Here is a 14,956-nt window from a genome sequence, read left to right as displayed (position 1 = left end):
AAATCTTCAAAAATATTATATTTTATTTGGTACTAGAATTATCTACTTATAATATTTTTTTCATAGGTGTCAATAAATAAACATCTATTTGCGACATCTGTTAATTACTCTGCGCCATCTATTGGTCATTTTTTAAATGATTTACTTTGACTGAAGTAGTGGCTATAATTGCTGTTAGGTTGTTTTCTTTCTTAATTTTTAGTTGTTCTATCAGTCAATAGATGGCGCTATTTTATTGTTTTCTCACAAGTAATTCTAGATGATTTTCTATGGAATATTTGTAGTAAGACAAAGATCTGAACTTTATTTTTGTTTCCTCAAATACATTGTCTGATAATGAAATGACAAATTGGCCAATAACCATGATCTAAGTATGGGTTAGGGTTCTTCCCCTGCCTATGCAAGTTGTGGTCATACGATAGTCGCCTCGTGTAAAAACAATAATTTTCACTTCCTCGTAACGACGAAACCAGGATTACCGCCAGTAAGATGATGATAACTCTATGTGGGTATCTACTTAAAGGAACAATGAGAATAAAATGGTAAAATTCAATCCCTGTTATGTATCTCTGCGTGTTCCCAGTTGCACCCTCCTCCTCCAGTGATTTGGAGGTCAAGGTCCGCCTTCCGATTTTTCTCTCTCCCCTTGGTCCGGTTTTCGGCATCCTAAGATTTCAGTCCATTGACTCCAATCCAGCATATCATTGTAGAATTCAATATTTTTAATCAATCCCGTACCTAGCACAAGTTCCGAGCAACAAAAATAATTAACCATTACCCATCTCTATTCACAGAGCTACAAGGAAAAAGACGCGGGAAAAGTCGTCCTCTACACAACTACCATGGGAATTGTCCGGAGCACTTACCAGAGGTGTGTTCTGGTGAAGAAGATCCTGAGGAACCTTCTGGTGAAATACGAGGAACGGGACGTCTTCATGAGCACGGAGTACCAGGACGAGATCAGGGATAGGATGAGAAGTGACCAGATTCTGGTTCCACAGCTGTTTGTTGAAGGCCATCATATCGGGGTAAGTTGGTTTTATTAATTTCTGATGTGACAGTTTCAGGTTCAGTTTTTTTTCTCAATATTGGATACATGGTATGACTTATTGACGTTAAAAAATAATTATATTACCGCTTCTAAAGCGCCGGCGGAGCACAAGCGCCTGAACAAATCGCCTGGACCTCAGCATTTCTTCGAATACCTACGTCAATTTTCTCTTCCTCGGAGGGATAGGTAGAGTTAACATGTTTTCATTCGCCTTCGTTTATACTTTTGACTCAATCTCTCATCAATACGTTCCTGATTTACATATTTCATCCATGTTCATCACTCTCTTCATGCAAGCTCATCAGTTTAGAGTATTTTTGATGTGCTCTTTCGCCTGGAGTCCCCCCAATTTGATCATGATACGTTAGTCTAGGCTTTCTTCTTCAGATGTTTCCGCAAAATTTTGTCCACGGAAATGCCGTATTATCGCCTATTATCAAATCATTTCCACTGAATAGTTATAATCCGATTATTAACTCAATATGCTTTGACTAAACCCAAGGCCACTACATCTTATTCCAATGTCCATAATGTTAATAAGGTTTATCCAATGAACCACAGTTCAAGATCGACAATATCTTAATGGCTTAGTTTACTTGAATTTGTTTTATCCGTTAGACTATTGAGACGATATAAATCTAGGTGTACAATTTGGCTAAATACATGTTTAATTTTATAATTGTTTTTTTTTAGAGTAAAAAATACGTAGCAGAGTAAAAAAAATATAAATTAAAAATTATACAAATAATATAATTCCTAGTGATTCAGAAAAATTAGTTTTCGTGAAAGCAAAACTACGTATAAATATCATGCAACAGGGCAGTCATAAGTTAGACTGGTCAATTCCTTCGCGACATCCCGGAAATAAAATATATTAAAAGCATTTACCCCAGTTCTAATAAAGTAATACAGCGGGCAAAGTTTCCCACACCGACCTGAAGGTAACTTTGTCTCACAGACTTATTAAATTAGGGCTGGCACCTTAAAAGTACCTTAATTTATAATAATGACGACATCATCTTTTTGCCAATTAAATTAATTTTCTGCTGTTATCGCTTGAGGGCAGTCGTCAGATGAAATGTAATGTTTTTAGGGTACCGTTGTTAACAAAACGTCGCTAATTAATTTTGAAATTTGTCAGAATATACATATTTTCCACGCCAACATTATGGTAAAATGAAAAAATAAATACGGCACAGATTACACAGATTGGGTTAGCCTCGATGTAAGTTCGAGACTTCTGTACGAGATAGTAATACAACGATACTATATTTTTATAATTATACTTACCTATATAGGTAAATAACGTCCAAGACCCAGGAAAATCAAAGAAAGTTCAGTCCTTACCATGCCCTGGCCAGGTTAACCTTAATGTTAAGCCTTAACACTAATAGTTACTTAAGATCCAAGAATTGCATTTTAATTCGCATAACAAATAGTCAACGATGTGGTTTTACAATATTCTCAGGTGTATAATCGAATGGCCGCAGGTTGTGATTTCACTCGATCAACTACTGTTATCGAAACTCGTTTGGACTCGATTTTCTAATTCGTATTGCATATCGTCTGTATCTATTTATTATATTTGAATTTAAAGTCATTATGGAAAGTATGAAATAATTTAAATGTTTATGTAAGTAGGTACTAGTGTTTTGCCTTGGAGCAAATTCCAATGGTTTTTGGAATTTTTTCAGAAGTGGATATTTTTACAAAGTTTTGCCAAAATGCAGAAAAACTTTCATTTTTTATCAGGATCAATGATTTATGATATAATAAAAAATAAGACTATGTATATGTATGACATAAATGTATGTTTATTTTCTTTTAAATATATATTTATAACTATATTTATACATAATATAAAAACTATTTTAGGTAGGTGTTGAGATATTGTAGATATAAATTTATTTTGTTATGTCAACAAAATAATAGATTTACCACTTCTATAGTATGTTTCTAAACTGTTTATTGCGTACAATGGAAACTAAACGCTAAAGAATTCTATTTAATTTCAAAGCTATATCATAGAGTAACAGCTTAAGCCAGCTTATTGCGGTACTCGTGGCGTCAGATAATTAACAGCTTGTACCTACGTAACGTTCACCACTTACCGTCAGACGACCCGTATACTAACCTGCTATCTTCTGTGAGTTGCTCAATTATTAATTTCTAGTAATAGATATAATATGTACCGTGTGGTTCCCGGCACCAATAAAAAAAAGAATAGGACCACGCCATCTCTTTTCCATGGATGTCGTAAAAGGCGACTAAGGGATAGAATTACAAACTTAGGATTCTTTTTTAGGCGATTGGCGAGCAACCTATCTCTATTTGAATCTCAATTCTATCATAAGGCCAAATAGCTGAACGTGGCCATTCAGTCTTTTCAAGCCTGTTGGCTCTGTATACCCCGCAGGAGATATAGACGTGATTGTATATTATGTTTTTGGACATGGCCAAAGTTTAAACATTCGAGATTATTAAACATCGATTACAAAATGGTAGATACTGCATTACTGTTGAATAAATTCGAATCTAATCAAGACTCTTTTCTGACTATGCATACATCACAAATGCTAACTGATGCTATTACGGCGAGGAGCATATGCATTCAGATAATTGGATGTGTTACCATGCGAAGTTTACTAAACAGGAGTCTCTTCAAAACCTAATTAAACTGGAATGTCTCCCATATTACCTTTGTGACCCAAAAATATTCCAACCCAGCTTGCATCACGGTTTTTACAAGTCAAGTGAAAATCCTGCGGCATTACTTTCTTCTTGATTGCAAAATACAGGTTACTGTCAAATTATCCGTCAGGTGTATAGCAATTTTAATGCATAATATGACAAATTATACAAGTTATGCAATATCGACCTACTGAGTGACCGTTCGAGTTGCATCAGCCCATGCACTTTACAATGCACTTTCTTGTCTCTTTTAAAACTGGGTTTCTTGTTGCAAGTCTAATTGGTAGGTATAATTAGTAGGTAGTAAATATGGCTTTCTCCATTAGAGCGCTGGTGGTAGGGCGGTTAAAGTGCCTGAGTAAAAATTGTGATGCACAGGATAGCACAGGTTCAAATCCTACCTTGACCTGGAACCAGAGACGCTTTTTTAGTTTAGTTTGATTGGCAACCAATGATCTTACGGTGAGAGAAAACATCGTGAGGTGAAACCTGTAAATGGCTTTAACACCAGACAGACAAGTTATCATGATCCAATATGGTTAAGTTTCCTCTGCAAAGCTTGCAAAGGTCAGACGGGAGTCGATTCGCGATAAAACCTGTATAACTCAGTTTAGGATCCTGGTGAAAGACGCACCCTGGGGTCCTCTCCAGGAGTTAAGAAACCAACTGGGACTTAAACCAGGAGGATGATGACGGCTTATTTGATTCTAAGAGCAAAGTTATTAGGTAGGTAAATTGAGACGAACAAATCTAGGTTTGTGGCGACATCTCTACGCTACACGTCACAAACAACCAATCGCACAACAACTGTCAATCATCACGAAGAAATTGACGCGCTCAACCAATAGCAGCGAAGAATCTAAATCGCGCAAACAAAATGTTCACGGATTGGAGCATAAATACAATTTCCGACACATAATCGTTGGGGCCGCGATTCCCCAGACATAACACCTAGCCTGGTGGAAGATCTTCCCTTTGGTGGCGGTCGAGCCGAATCATCGCTCCCGCTACAGATTATATTAACCCAAAAAGGAAAAAATTACTAGCTGAAGATATGATTTTTCTAGGTCATAAAACTTGAAAGAGATCACGTATTGGTTACTTATATAATTGCACCTGCGCATAGTTACCCAACCTCAGTTAATGTCGACGTACTGAGACGCAACCACAAACCACTTGGTTATAACCTGAGGCATTCATTGTAATGGTCGCAGATTCGAGTCAATGGGGCAGCCCGTTTATTGGAACTTAGTAACTATGCAAAAAAAACGGAACAATGCATTGAATGGTAATTTAGAAGCTGTTTTGATTTTTTGGTATTTCACTTCCATGTTCAGTCTTTTCAAGACTGCTGGCTCTGTCTACCCTTGCAGAGAGTTATTCATAACTCTCTTCATGCAAGCTGGTCGGTCGATGGATTAAGTGAAAGAAGTATGCAGGGATCGTGGCAAGTGGAAAGATGTGGCCTCTGCCTACCCCTCCGGGAAAGAGGCGTGATTTATGTATGTATGTAAGAAATGATGGGTTTTTGGGCTTAAAATGTAGATATTGCACAATGATATTTCAACACATCAGTCAATGGTTAACGGTTATGTAAGATTGAATAAGTTAAGTTACCGACAGAACTTGTTGTTCCGACTTCAACGAACTTGTTTAAAAATATTAAATTATGTGAAAAAAGATGGATCCATCATTATTTTTATACATCCATGATCTACAGATACACAGAGCTATAAAGCCCAAAGTTATGCTTTGAAACGCTGGGACCTTTCAAAATACATAAACAAAACGAACTGTATTTTTAGTAAGTATGCACATTCTCTTGATCTTGATAGTGATAACCTTTTTATTGATTTCCATTCACGTACAGAAATATTATAAATAATAAAAACGAAAACAACAGCAAGATATTAACCATTTTTATTAAATAGGTATACCTACCTAATAAACCTTAAAAGAACTAATGTGATTATACAGTATACCTATTTCTTTCTATCGATTATATTTGCTTAGTGACCTATATGAAGTAATAAAATATCTGTCCGTAAATGTGTACACTTGTCAAATGCACATAAAATGTGTGAATTAGTAGTTGGCACTTATGTGACAATGTCGAGACTAGTATATACTCATCTCAACCTACTTTATTTTAGCGAGTATTAAAAAAATATTATAAAAATCTTCAAAAATATTATATTTTATTTGGTACTAGAATTATCTACTTATAATATTTTTTTCATAGGTGTCAATAAATAAACATCTATTTGCGACATCTGTTAATTACTCTGCGCCATCTATTGGTCATTTTTTAAATGATTTACTTTGACTGAAGTAGTGGCTATAATTGCTGTTAGGTTGTTTTCTTTCTTAATTTTTAGTTGTTCTATCAGTCAATAGATGGCGCTATTTTATTGTTTTCTCACAAGTAATTCTAGATGATTTTCTATGGAATATTTGTAGTAAGACAAAGATCTGAACTTTATTTTTGTTTCCTCAAATACATTGTCTGATAATGAAATGACAAATTGGCCAATAACCATGATCTAAGTATGGGTTAGGGTTCTTCCCCTGCCTATGCAAGTTGTGGTCATACGATAGTCGCCTCGTGTAAAAACAATAATTTTCACTTCCTCGTAACGACGAAACCAGGATTACCGCCAGTAAGATGATGATAACTCTATGTGGGTATCTACTTAAAGGAACAATGAGAATAAAATGGTAAAATTCAATCCCTGTTATGTATCTCTGCGTGTTCCCAGTTGCACCCTCTCCTCCAGTGATTTGGAGGTCAAAGTCCGCCTTCCGACTTTTCTCTCTCCCCTTGGTCCGGTTTTCGGCATCCTAAGATTTCAGTCCATTGACTCCAATCCAGCATATCATTGTAGAATTCAATATTTTTAATCAATCCCGTACCTAGCACAAGTTCCGAGCAACAAAAATAATTAACCATTACCCATCTCTATTCACAGAGCTATAAAGAAAAAGACGCGGGCAAAGTCGTCCTCTACACGACTACCATGGGAATTGTCCGGAGCACTTACCAGAGGTGTGTTCTGGTGAAGAAGATCCTGAGGAACCTTCTGGTGAAATACGAGGAACGGGACGTCTTCATGAGCACGGAGTACCAGGACGAGATCAGGGATAGGATGAGAAGTGACCAGATTCTGGTTCCTCAGCTGTTTGTTGAAGGCCATCATATTGGGGTAAGTTGGTGTTATTAATTTGTGATGAGTTTCAGGTTCAGTTTTTTTTCTCAATATTGGATTCATGGTATGACTTTTTGACGTTAAAGAATAAGTATATTACCGCTTCTAAAGCGGCTGCGTAGAACAAGCGCCTCAAAAAACTACTTAGACCTTAGCATTTCTACAAATACCTAGGTACGTCAATTTTCAAAAATAGATCCTATATCGTCATAGGTACATATATAAAATCACGCCTCATCCTCGGAGGGATTGGTAGAGTAAACATGTTTCCATTCGCTATCCATATCCATCACTCTATTCATGCAATTGCGTTTGTTTATACTTTTGTCTCAATCTCTCATCAGTACGTTCCTGATTTACATATTTCATCCATGTTCATCACTCTCTTCATGCAACCTCATCAGTTTAGAGTATTTTTGATGTGCTCTTTCGCCTGGAGTCTCCCCATTTGATCATGATACGTTCGTCTAGGCTTTCTTCTTCAGATGTTTCAGCAAAATTTTTGCCACGGAAATGTCGTATTATCTCCTATTATCAAATCATTTCCACTGAATAGTTATAATCCGATTATTAACTCAATATGCTATCACTAAACCCAAGGCCACTACATCTTATTCCAATGTTAATAAGGTTTATCCAATGAACCACAGTTCAAGATCGACAATTCGTAATGGCTTAGTTAACTTGACTTTGTTTTATCCGTTAGACTATTGAGACGACATAAATCTAGGTGTACAATTTTGCCTAAATAAAAACACATGTTAAATATATATTTTTTTAGAGTAAATAAATAACAAGTTGAAAAATATACAAATAATATAATTAGTAATTCAGAAAAATTCGTTTACGTGAAAGCAAAACTACGTATAAATATCATGCAACAGGGCAGTCGTAAGTTAGACTGGTCAATTCCTTCGCGACATCCCGGAAATAAAATATATTAAAAGCATTTACCCCAGTTCTAATAAAGTAATACAGCGGGCAAAGTTTCCCACACCGACCTGAAGGTAACTTTGTCTCACAGACTTATTAAATTAGGGCTGGCACCTTAAAAGTACCTTAATTTATAATAATGACGACATCATCTTTTAGCCAATTAAATTAATTTTCTGCTGTTATCGCTTGAGGGCAGTCGTCAGATGAAATGTAATGTTTTTAGGGTACCGTTGTTAACAAAACGTCGCTAATTAATTGTAGAAAGCCGAAATTTTTCAAGATATATGTATTTTCCATGCCAACATAACGGTAAAATAATAAATAAATAAATACGGGACAGATAACACAGATTGGGTTAGCCTCGATGTAAGTTCGAGACTTCTGTACGAGATACTAATTCAACGATATTATATTTTTATAATTATACTTATATAGGCAAATAACGTCCAAGACCCAGGAAAATCAAAGAAAGTTCAGTCCTTACCATGCCCTGGCCAGGATTCGAACCCGGGACCTCAATGCCACAGACAAGCGCATATTTTTTCCCTCCACGTAAAAGGATCATTGTCTATTTTTCTATGTTTAAGGAGAATGTTTAAAAATTTAATGCTTTATAAATGAAAGCAAAAGTACGTAATATAAAAATGCATTGCATTAGATGAATGTACGTACAGTCAACCCTAGCTAACTTTGATCTAGCCGACCAACCATACAGCTTTGGCTTAGACACAATGCAGACTTTCCCAGTGGCATTACTTTAATTAAAATTACTGAAAGATATGTCAGTTGTATGAGTATACTTACCTCTTTTATGTGGCATGGCTACCTTATAGGTATCTATTTATATAAAACTTTTTTGTCACTGAGTGACTGACATATAAAGCACAGCCTTAACTACTGGGTTTCAAGATTTAAAATTCAGCAAAACGGTTAAGAAAACCTTCTTATAAATAATCTGCATAAGGATGCGGTCTAGGGGTGCACCAAGAGGGGATATCCTGAAATTCCTGGAACTGGACTAAAGGGGTTTAGAAGTTACCCGCACACAAGACTTAGGAGGAATCCCAAGTTTATAAGCCTATCTACTAGTCGCCTTTTACGTCATCCATGCCAACGATAGGGAGTGGTTCTATTCTAAAGTGCTACAAACTTAACTAAATCTTCATACGAGCTCTATGGTTTCGGGTACTCTTGACCTGACCTTAGCCAGAATATCCCCAGATTTGATCAAGGTTACGTTCGTCTAGGATTCCCGTCTCAACGTTTCCATTTACACTCCCATTGTATACCTGCTTAGTCAACCTGCTTAAAGATAAATTGGTTGCTATAAAATGTTAAGGCATCTCCACGTGTTTGAGTAAGAAATTAAGTAATAAAAAGATGTTTACATGTTTACCCATCTTAAAGAAATTAAGACAAGCAAAGCTGTTTTCCTTCCTCATAAGTTTAATACAATATTGTTTGTACTTTTCTGTAAGTACACGTTTTACTTTTTGTTTGATATATTTTTGTTAGGTTTTCCTTCTATTTATTTAAATTGACTAAAACCTTTTTGGTGTAGTAGGAACGTTTTTGAACGGTTTTTTTTCGGAATGGCCTAGGTCTGAGTTGATTAGCTTTTATATTTAACCGACTTCATCAATAAATACCTTTTTTGCTTTAGTTCCACTAATGGCGAAATGTTTTTGTATTTCTATGCACGCTGTGAAAACCATAGTTTAAAAAACTTTATACGGACCACTGTCTGTCTAATCTGATCATATTTTGGGCATGAAGCTCTGGTCGCCTTCTACGTCTTTAACAGAACATATGTTTCTTCTTTACCCATCCAAGAATGACAAGGCAAAGCACTCAACTTTATTGAAAAAAGTAAAACGGCTTAATGTGGAAAAGTGAGCTTAATTTTTTTTTGTTTTTAAATTTGACGAAGCATGTGCAGATAAATCCCTCAAAAAAGACGAAAGAATATAAGTAAAGATAATTTCACAAACATACACATCACAATACGTATTGAAATTCAAGGTTCACTAAGCCCTTATTGTCCTTTGTTTGTTCACAATAGATTTCACATAAACACAAAACATTTTATGGAAGTATGAAATATTTACAAAAAATATTTTTTTTTCTAATTTACTTAGAGTTGGTCTTGGTCTTGGACTTGGTCTTGGACTTGGTCTTGGACTTGGTCTTGGACTTGGTCTTGGGTGGCTTTGTTCGCTGATAGATATGCAAAAAGTATTTAATGCAAAATTAGAAGTACATTTTTTTCATAAAATTTAACAAATGTGTTTGGAAAAAAAATGATGAAGAATTTTTTTTAATATATTTGAAATTTTCATGTTCTAAACATAAAAAACCACACTATAAACACATAATTTTCATTCAATTATAATATATTTTTTATTTACTTCCAAATTAATTTTCGTTTAATTTTTTCGTTCAATATTTGTTTTACTCCCGATGAGAGCCGAGCAATGTAAACACGAACGGGTCACGGGCGAGAATGGACATCAAATGCCGAATCATTCAAAAACAAATAGAAATACGACCTTTTCAATGATTTTTAATTAAACTTATCGTGTCGGATTTTTTATAATTTATTCATTAAACGAAGGTACCAATTATTTGTAATATTATTCTTTTGTAGTATATTTGCGTTGAATCTCAATTCTATCGTTAAGCCAAATAGCTGAACGTGGCCATTCAGTCTTTTCAAGACTTTTGGCTCTGTGTACCCCGCAAGGGATATAGACGTGACCATAGGTATGTATGTATGTATGTATTATTGAAATATTCCTATGAATTAGTGCTGAGACCTACCTTACAATTAATTTACACATTTATTGAATCTTAATTCTATAATATGCATAGAATTTATTAAACTGAAGGCCAGGCATCTACTGTCAACATTTTATGCAAAAAATAGTTTTTTTAAGAAATGAAGCAGAAATGCTTGAAAATACGAATTTAGAAAAACGAGAAAAGTCTTCGTTTAAGTTTTCGACTCCTATATTTAGCGAAATGCATTTTATCCGAAATGTCATTCAAATCAGTACGTTTCATTTTGTTATGTCGAATTTTCTTCGGTTTCGAGAATTTTCTATTGTAATAATCAACTTCATTGTAAATTCAACGTTATAAATATTTTTTTTATAAATTTTCTTGTAGAGAGTTATTTGTAGATGAAGCGAAAGAAGTATTTAGCAGTGGCAAGTGGAAAGATGAGTCTCTACACCTTCAATAAACAAGCGTGATATAGTGGTTGTAAGTGAGTGTACTAAGCATCACAACATTATGAATGGAATAATTATGTTTGCGACTATAGAATCAGTTATTATCGTTAAACGAAATCATTGTAATAGTCGATGCAATAATTTTAAATTAAGGTCGGTCGTCAAATTTAGGTCGGTTACTGCAAATTGAAACAAAAATTTATTACATACGTACGTACATATTATCACGTCTATATACATTGCGGGGTAGACAGAGCCAACAGTCTTGAAAAGACTGATGGCCACGTTCAGGTGTATGGCTTAATAATAGAATTGCGATTCAAATAGCGACAGGTTGCTAGCCCATCGCCTTAAAGAGAATCCCAAGTTTATAAGCCTGTCACCTAGTCGCGTTCGAGGAGTGGTCCTATTATTTTTATTATTTGTGTTGGGAACCACACGTCTAATAGAAATAGTATGTAATATAATCGTAGAAACCAAAATAATGTAATAAATATTTACGGTTCCCCCACAAAGTTATTAATATTGCGGTTATAATATTAACTCTCATAAATAAAGTTACATTTCACTTAATTGAGAATACATATTTAACACTCTATTACCATGAAGGGTTATGTAACACTATGAAAATTATACGATTATAGTTTATATTAGTATCTCTATCCCTTACGGGTTAGACAGAACCTGACTGGCTGACCATACTTTGGGAGATGGTTTAGTGACGGTTTAAATATTCAGAGGTGCATCACTTATAAGTAGTATCTCAGTTTATAAGCTCTTCCCTTGATAAACTAATATTGTGCCACGTCAATTTTATATATAAGATAATATTTTTCCCTCTCTTTCTAAATGGTTGTAAGTAATTGAAAAAACAAACTGTTTCTTTTTTTAAATTGTGAATTTGAGTGCGTTCGATTCAAACGGCCAGAATGGGTGATTATAAATCTTCAAAATTCAAAATGGGTGGTGTACTCAATCTCAAATAATGTCAATTCACTCATGCCTAGAAAATCTCTTAGTCGTTACTATCAGGGAACACAGAGACGGTGTGGGAATTCAGATATTAGCCTACTAAAAGATTTATTTTTATCTGTTATTTTTATTTGAAATGACTAACCGTGATCTCCACTATCACACGATAGTATGATCACCGGTCTTAACTTCTTTTTTTTTAATGAAGCATAGTTGTTCTCTACATAGTTCCACGTGCCGGCCACCCCTGAACACGTGCGCTGCGCGACCTTCAACCTAACAATACCACTTGTAGGTAAAACAGAACGTAAATTGTTTTTACTCATCTGATTCGAATTTCAATTAACCCGCATTCTCAATTTGAAAACGTCGTTTCAAATTCAGAACAATATTGATGGATATCGATGTTGATTTTACTTATTGTCATCGAACGAAATATCCACAGAAACAAAAAAAAAAACAATTTTTTTTAATAACAATTGTTAACTAGCTTTCTGAAATTCTCATTAACATGGGAATTTTTAAATAAATATTATATTAGAGTATTCTTGCATACTTCTTACATCAATCTACCTCTAATAGAAGATAAATAAAAAATAATTACATTGTATTTTTCCCCTAAAATAAGCGACAGTTCTAAGTTATCACCAACTGTGCAGCACTCTGTGCTCTGTGCATAGTACGGTCCATTCAAAATCCACTTAAATCCTAAATTACCGTAGTTTCGAAGGCAATAAATTCATTACAAATTGTCTAGCACAAATTGTTCCGTTTTATTTGTTGCCATCAAAAGTTCGTTATTTGAATTTTGTTAACTAATTAAATAGAATTCGAAACATTCAAATGTTAATTAGAAATTAATGCGCATGTTTCTAAGTTTGCACTATACAATTTGTCAAAAAATACAAAAAACATTTTTTTATTTAATTCTAGAAGTCGAATAGTATAAAATTCTCCTATTGTCTCTGTCTGTATGTATGCACTAATCTCGGAAATGTGTTAAAAAACTTTGTTCCTGTTTGCAATGTTTAAAGAGGGATTTCAATTCAAATTCAAAATTTTTATTCATTTTTATGGGACATTTCAACATCACTTAATAATTGTCATACCTTTTGATTTCACAACATTGATCGACGTCAAATCAATTACTTAAAACACAGAACACAGTTTACTGCCGCTTCCAAAGCGTCAGTGCAGAAGAAGCGTTAACAAACTGCACTGCAGCATTTTTTTTTCAATAAAATCATCTACACAATCCAAACATAGAATTGAAATGTTAACGAAAAATACATTGTTATGATTAATGAAGATCTTTAATTGTACAAGTGTATATTAATCATAGATATTGTATGCCAATTTCTACGATAGTAAGTAATAATGATGATACAAGAAAGATACGATGAAATCTATCGTTTCATTAGTTAGTTTCGATGGCTGTTCACGGGTAATAGAGATTATTGATGATTGAATTGCTTTTTGTTCTCCTATTGTTACTAAACTACCAGTAATTACAAAACTACACGATCTGTAAGTAAATAAATTATACTTTGTTTTTGTACATTGGATTTATTTATTAAAATTAAAATAAAAAGGTACCATATTATGTACCAGTCCGCCACAGCAGTATATTTAATAAAAAAAATATATGAATTTGGATGAAGCAAAAGAAGTATAAAGGGATCGTGGCAAGTAGAAAGGTGACAGTCTCATCTACTCTTACCTTTACTCCTGGTAAAAAGAGTTTATAAAGGAAGTTATTAGACAAAGGTCATTTACATACATATCAGGAAGGTTTAAGAAATAGGGGAAGACCGAAAAAGAGATGGTTGGTCGGCGTAAAGGATAGTATGAGGAGAAAAAGAGTGACCAGTGAGATGGCAATTGACAGAAGTAATTGGAAAAGACTAACATAATGTGCCGACCCCGCGTAAAAAGTGGGAAAAGGTAACGACAATGAAGATTAATAATTACGTCTTTACTTTATCCTTTACTGTAGTAGATAGATAGTCTTAAAAATACAGAAGAGCCATTAAAAATAAGACACAAATTGAGATTTGTTTTAGAGAAGAAAAAAAAACAGTTAAATTACCTAGAACCTCCTCTTATTCTAAAGTCGGTTAAAAATATCAAACATCGGGTATCATAAAAGCAAACCAATATAAATACACAAACACATCAATATGTTCGGAATCGAGCAAATCCTAAGTAATCCCGGTTTTAGGGATTCCAGGAAAAGCTGCCATGAACGCTACGGGATGTGGAATATAAACGGAAGGCAGAATATAATGATGTGATACATTATCACGATATTATTATTTACATACATACTCCATACATATAGTCACGTCTATATCCCTTGCGGGTAAGACAGAGCCAGCAGTCTTGAAATGCTGACAGGATACGTTAAGCTTAGTTAGTAAGGCTTGATGATAGAATTGAGATTCAAATAGTGGGTTGCTAGCACATAGCCTATAAGAAGAATCCCAAGTTTATAAGCCTACGATATTTACGACATCCATGGGAAATAGAGTGACCCTGTTCTTTTTTTATATTTGTGCCGGGAACCACACGGCACTACTATTTTTATACTTAGTATCTAAATATATCCCAATTCCAACAAATCCTACTAATATTATAAATGCGAAAGTTTGTGAATATGTCAGTCTGGATGTTTGGTACTCTTTCACGCAAAAATTACAGAACCGATTACGATGAAATTTGGTATGTAGGTAGGTACAAAAATGAGACCCAGAATTACTTTATATCCCGGAGTTTCCGCGGGATCGATAGGATATCTCTAGTAATATGCGAAAGTAAATTTATTTGTTACCTCTTCACGGGTTATTTACCTATTGAAAGAATCTTCT

At 34.4% G+C, this 14,956-nt stretch overlaps 1 protein-coding gene across 2 annotated transcripts in view; it reads left to right on the top strand.

Moving 5' to 3' along the window:
* The window catches only part of LOC106135564 (glutaredoxin domain-containing cysteine-rich protein CG31559), a 74,485-nt gene that overhangs the window by 54,429 nt on the left and 5,100 nt on the right, over positions 1-14,956 (top strand). Inside the window, exon 3 of one of the 2 annotated variants that reach the window (XM_060950325.1) lies at positions 6,712-6,945. In XM_060950325.1, coding sequence (XP_060806308.1) covers positions 6,712-6,945 — 234 coding nt within the window. Of the gene's footprint in view, positions 1-794; positions 1,029-6,711; positions 6,946-14,956 lie in introns of both variants that reach the window. The other variant, XM_013335912.2, reaches the window with a different exon arrangement.

The sequence above is a fragment of the Amyelois transitella genome, chromosome 21 (assembly GCF_032362555.1).
Source record: "Amyelois transitella isolate CPQ chromosome 21, ilAmyTran1.1, whole genome shotgun sequence".
NCBI classification, from domain to species: domain Eukaryota; kingdom Metazoa; phylum Arthropoda; class Insecta; order Lepidoptera; family Pyralidae; genus Amyelois; species Amyelois transitella.
The sequence above is the reverse complement of the archived record's forward strand: the minus strand, read 5'-3'. Positions and strand labels throughout refer to the sequence as shown.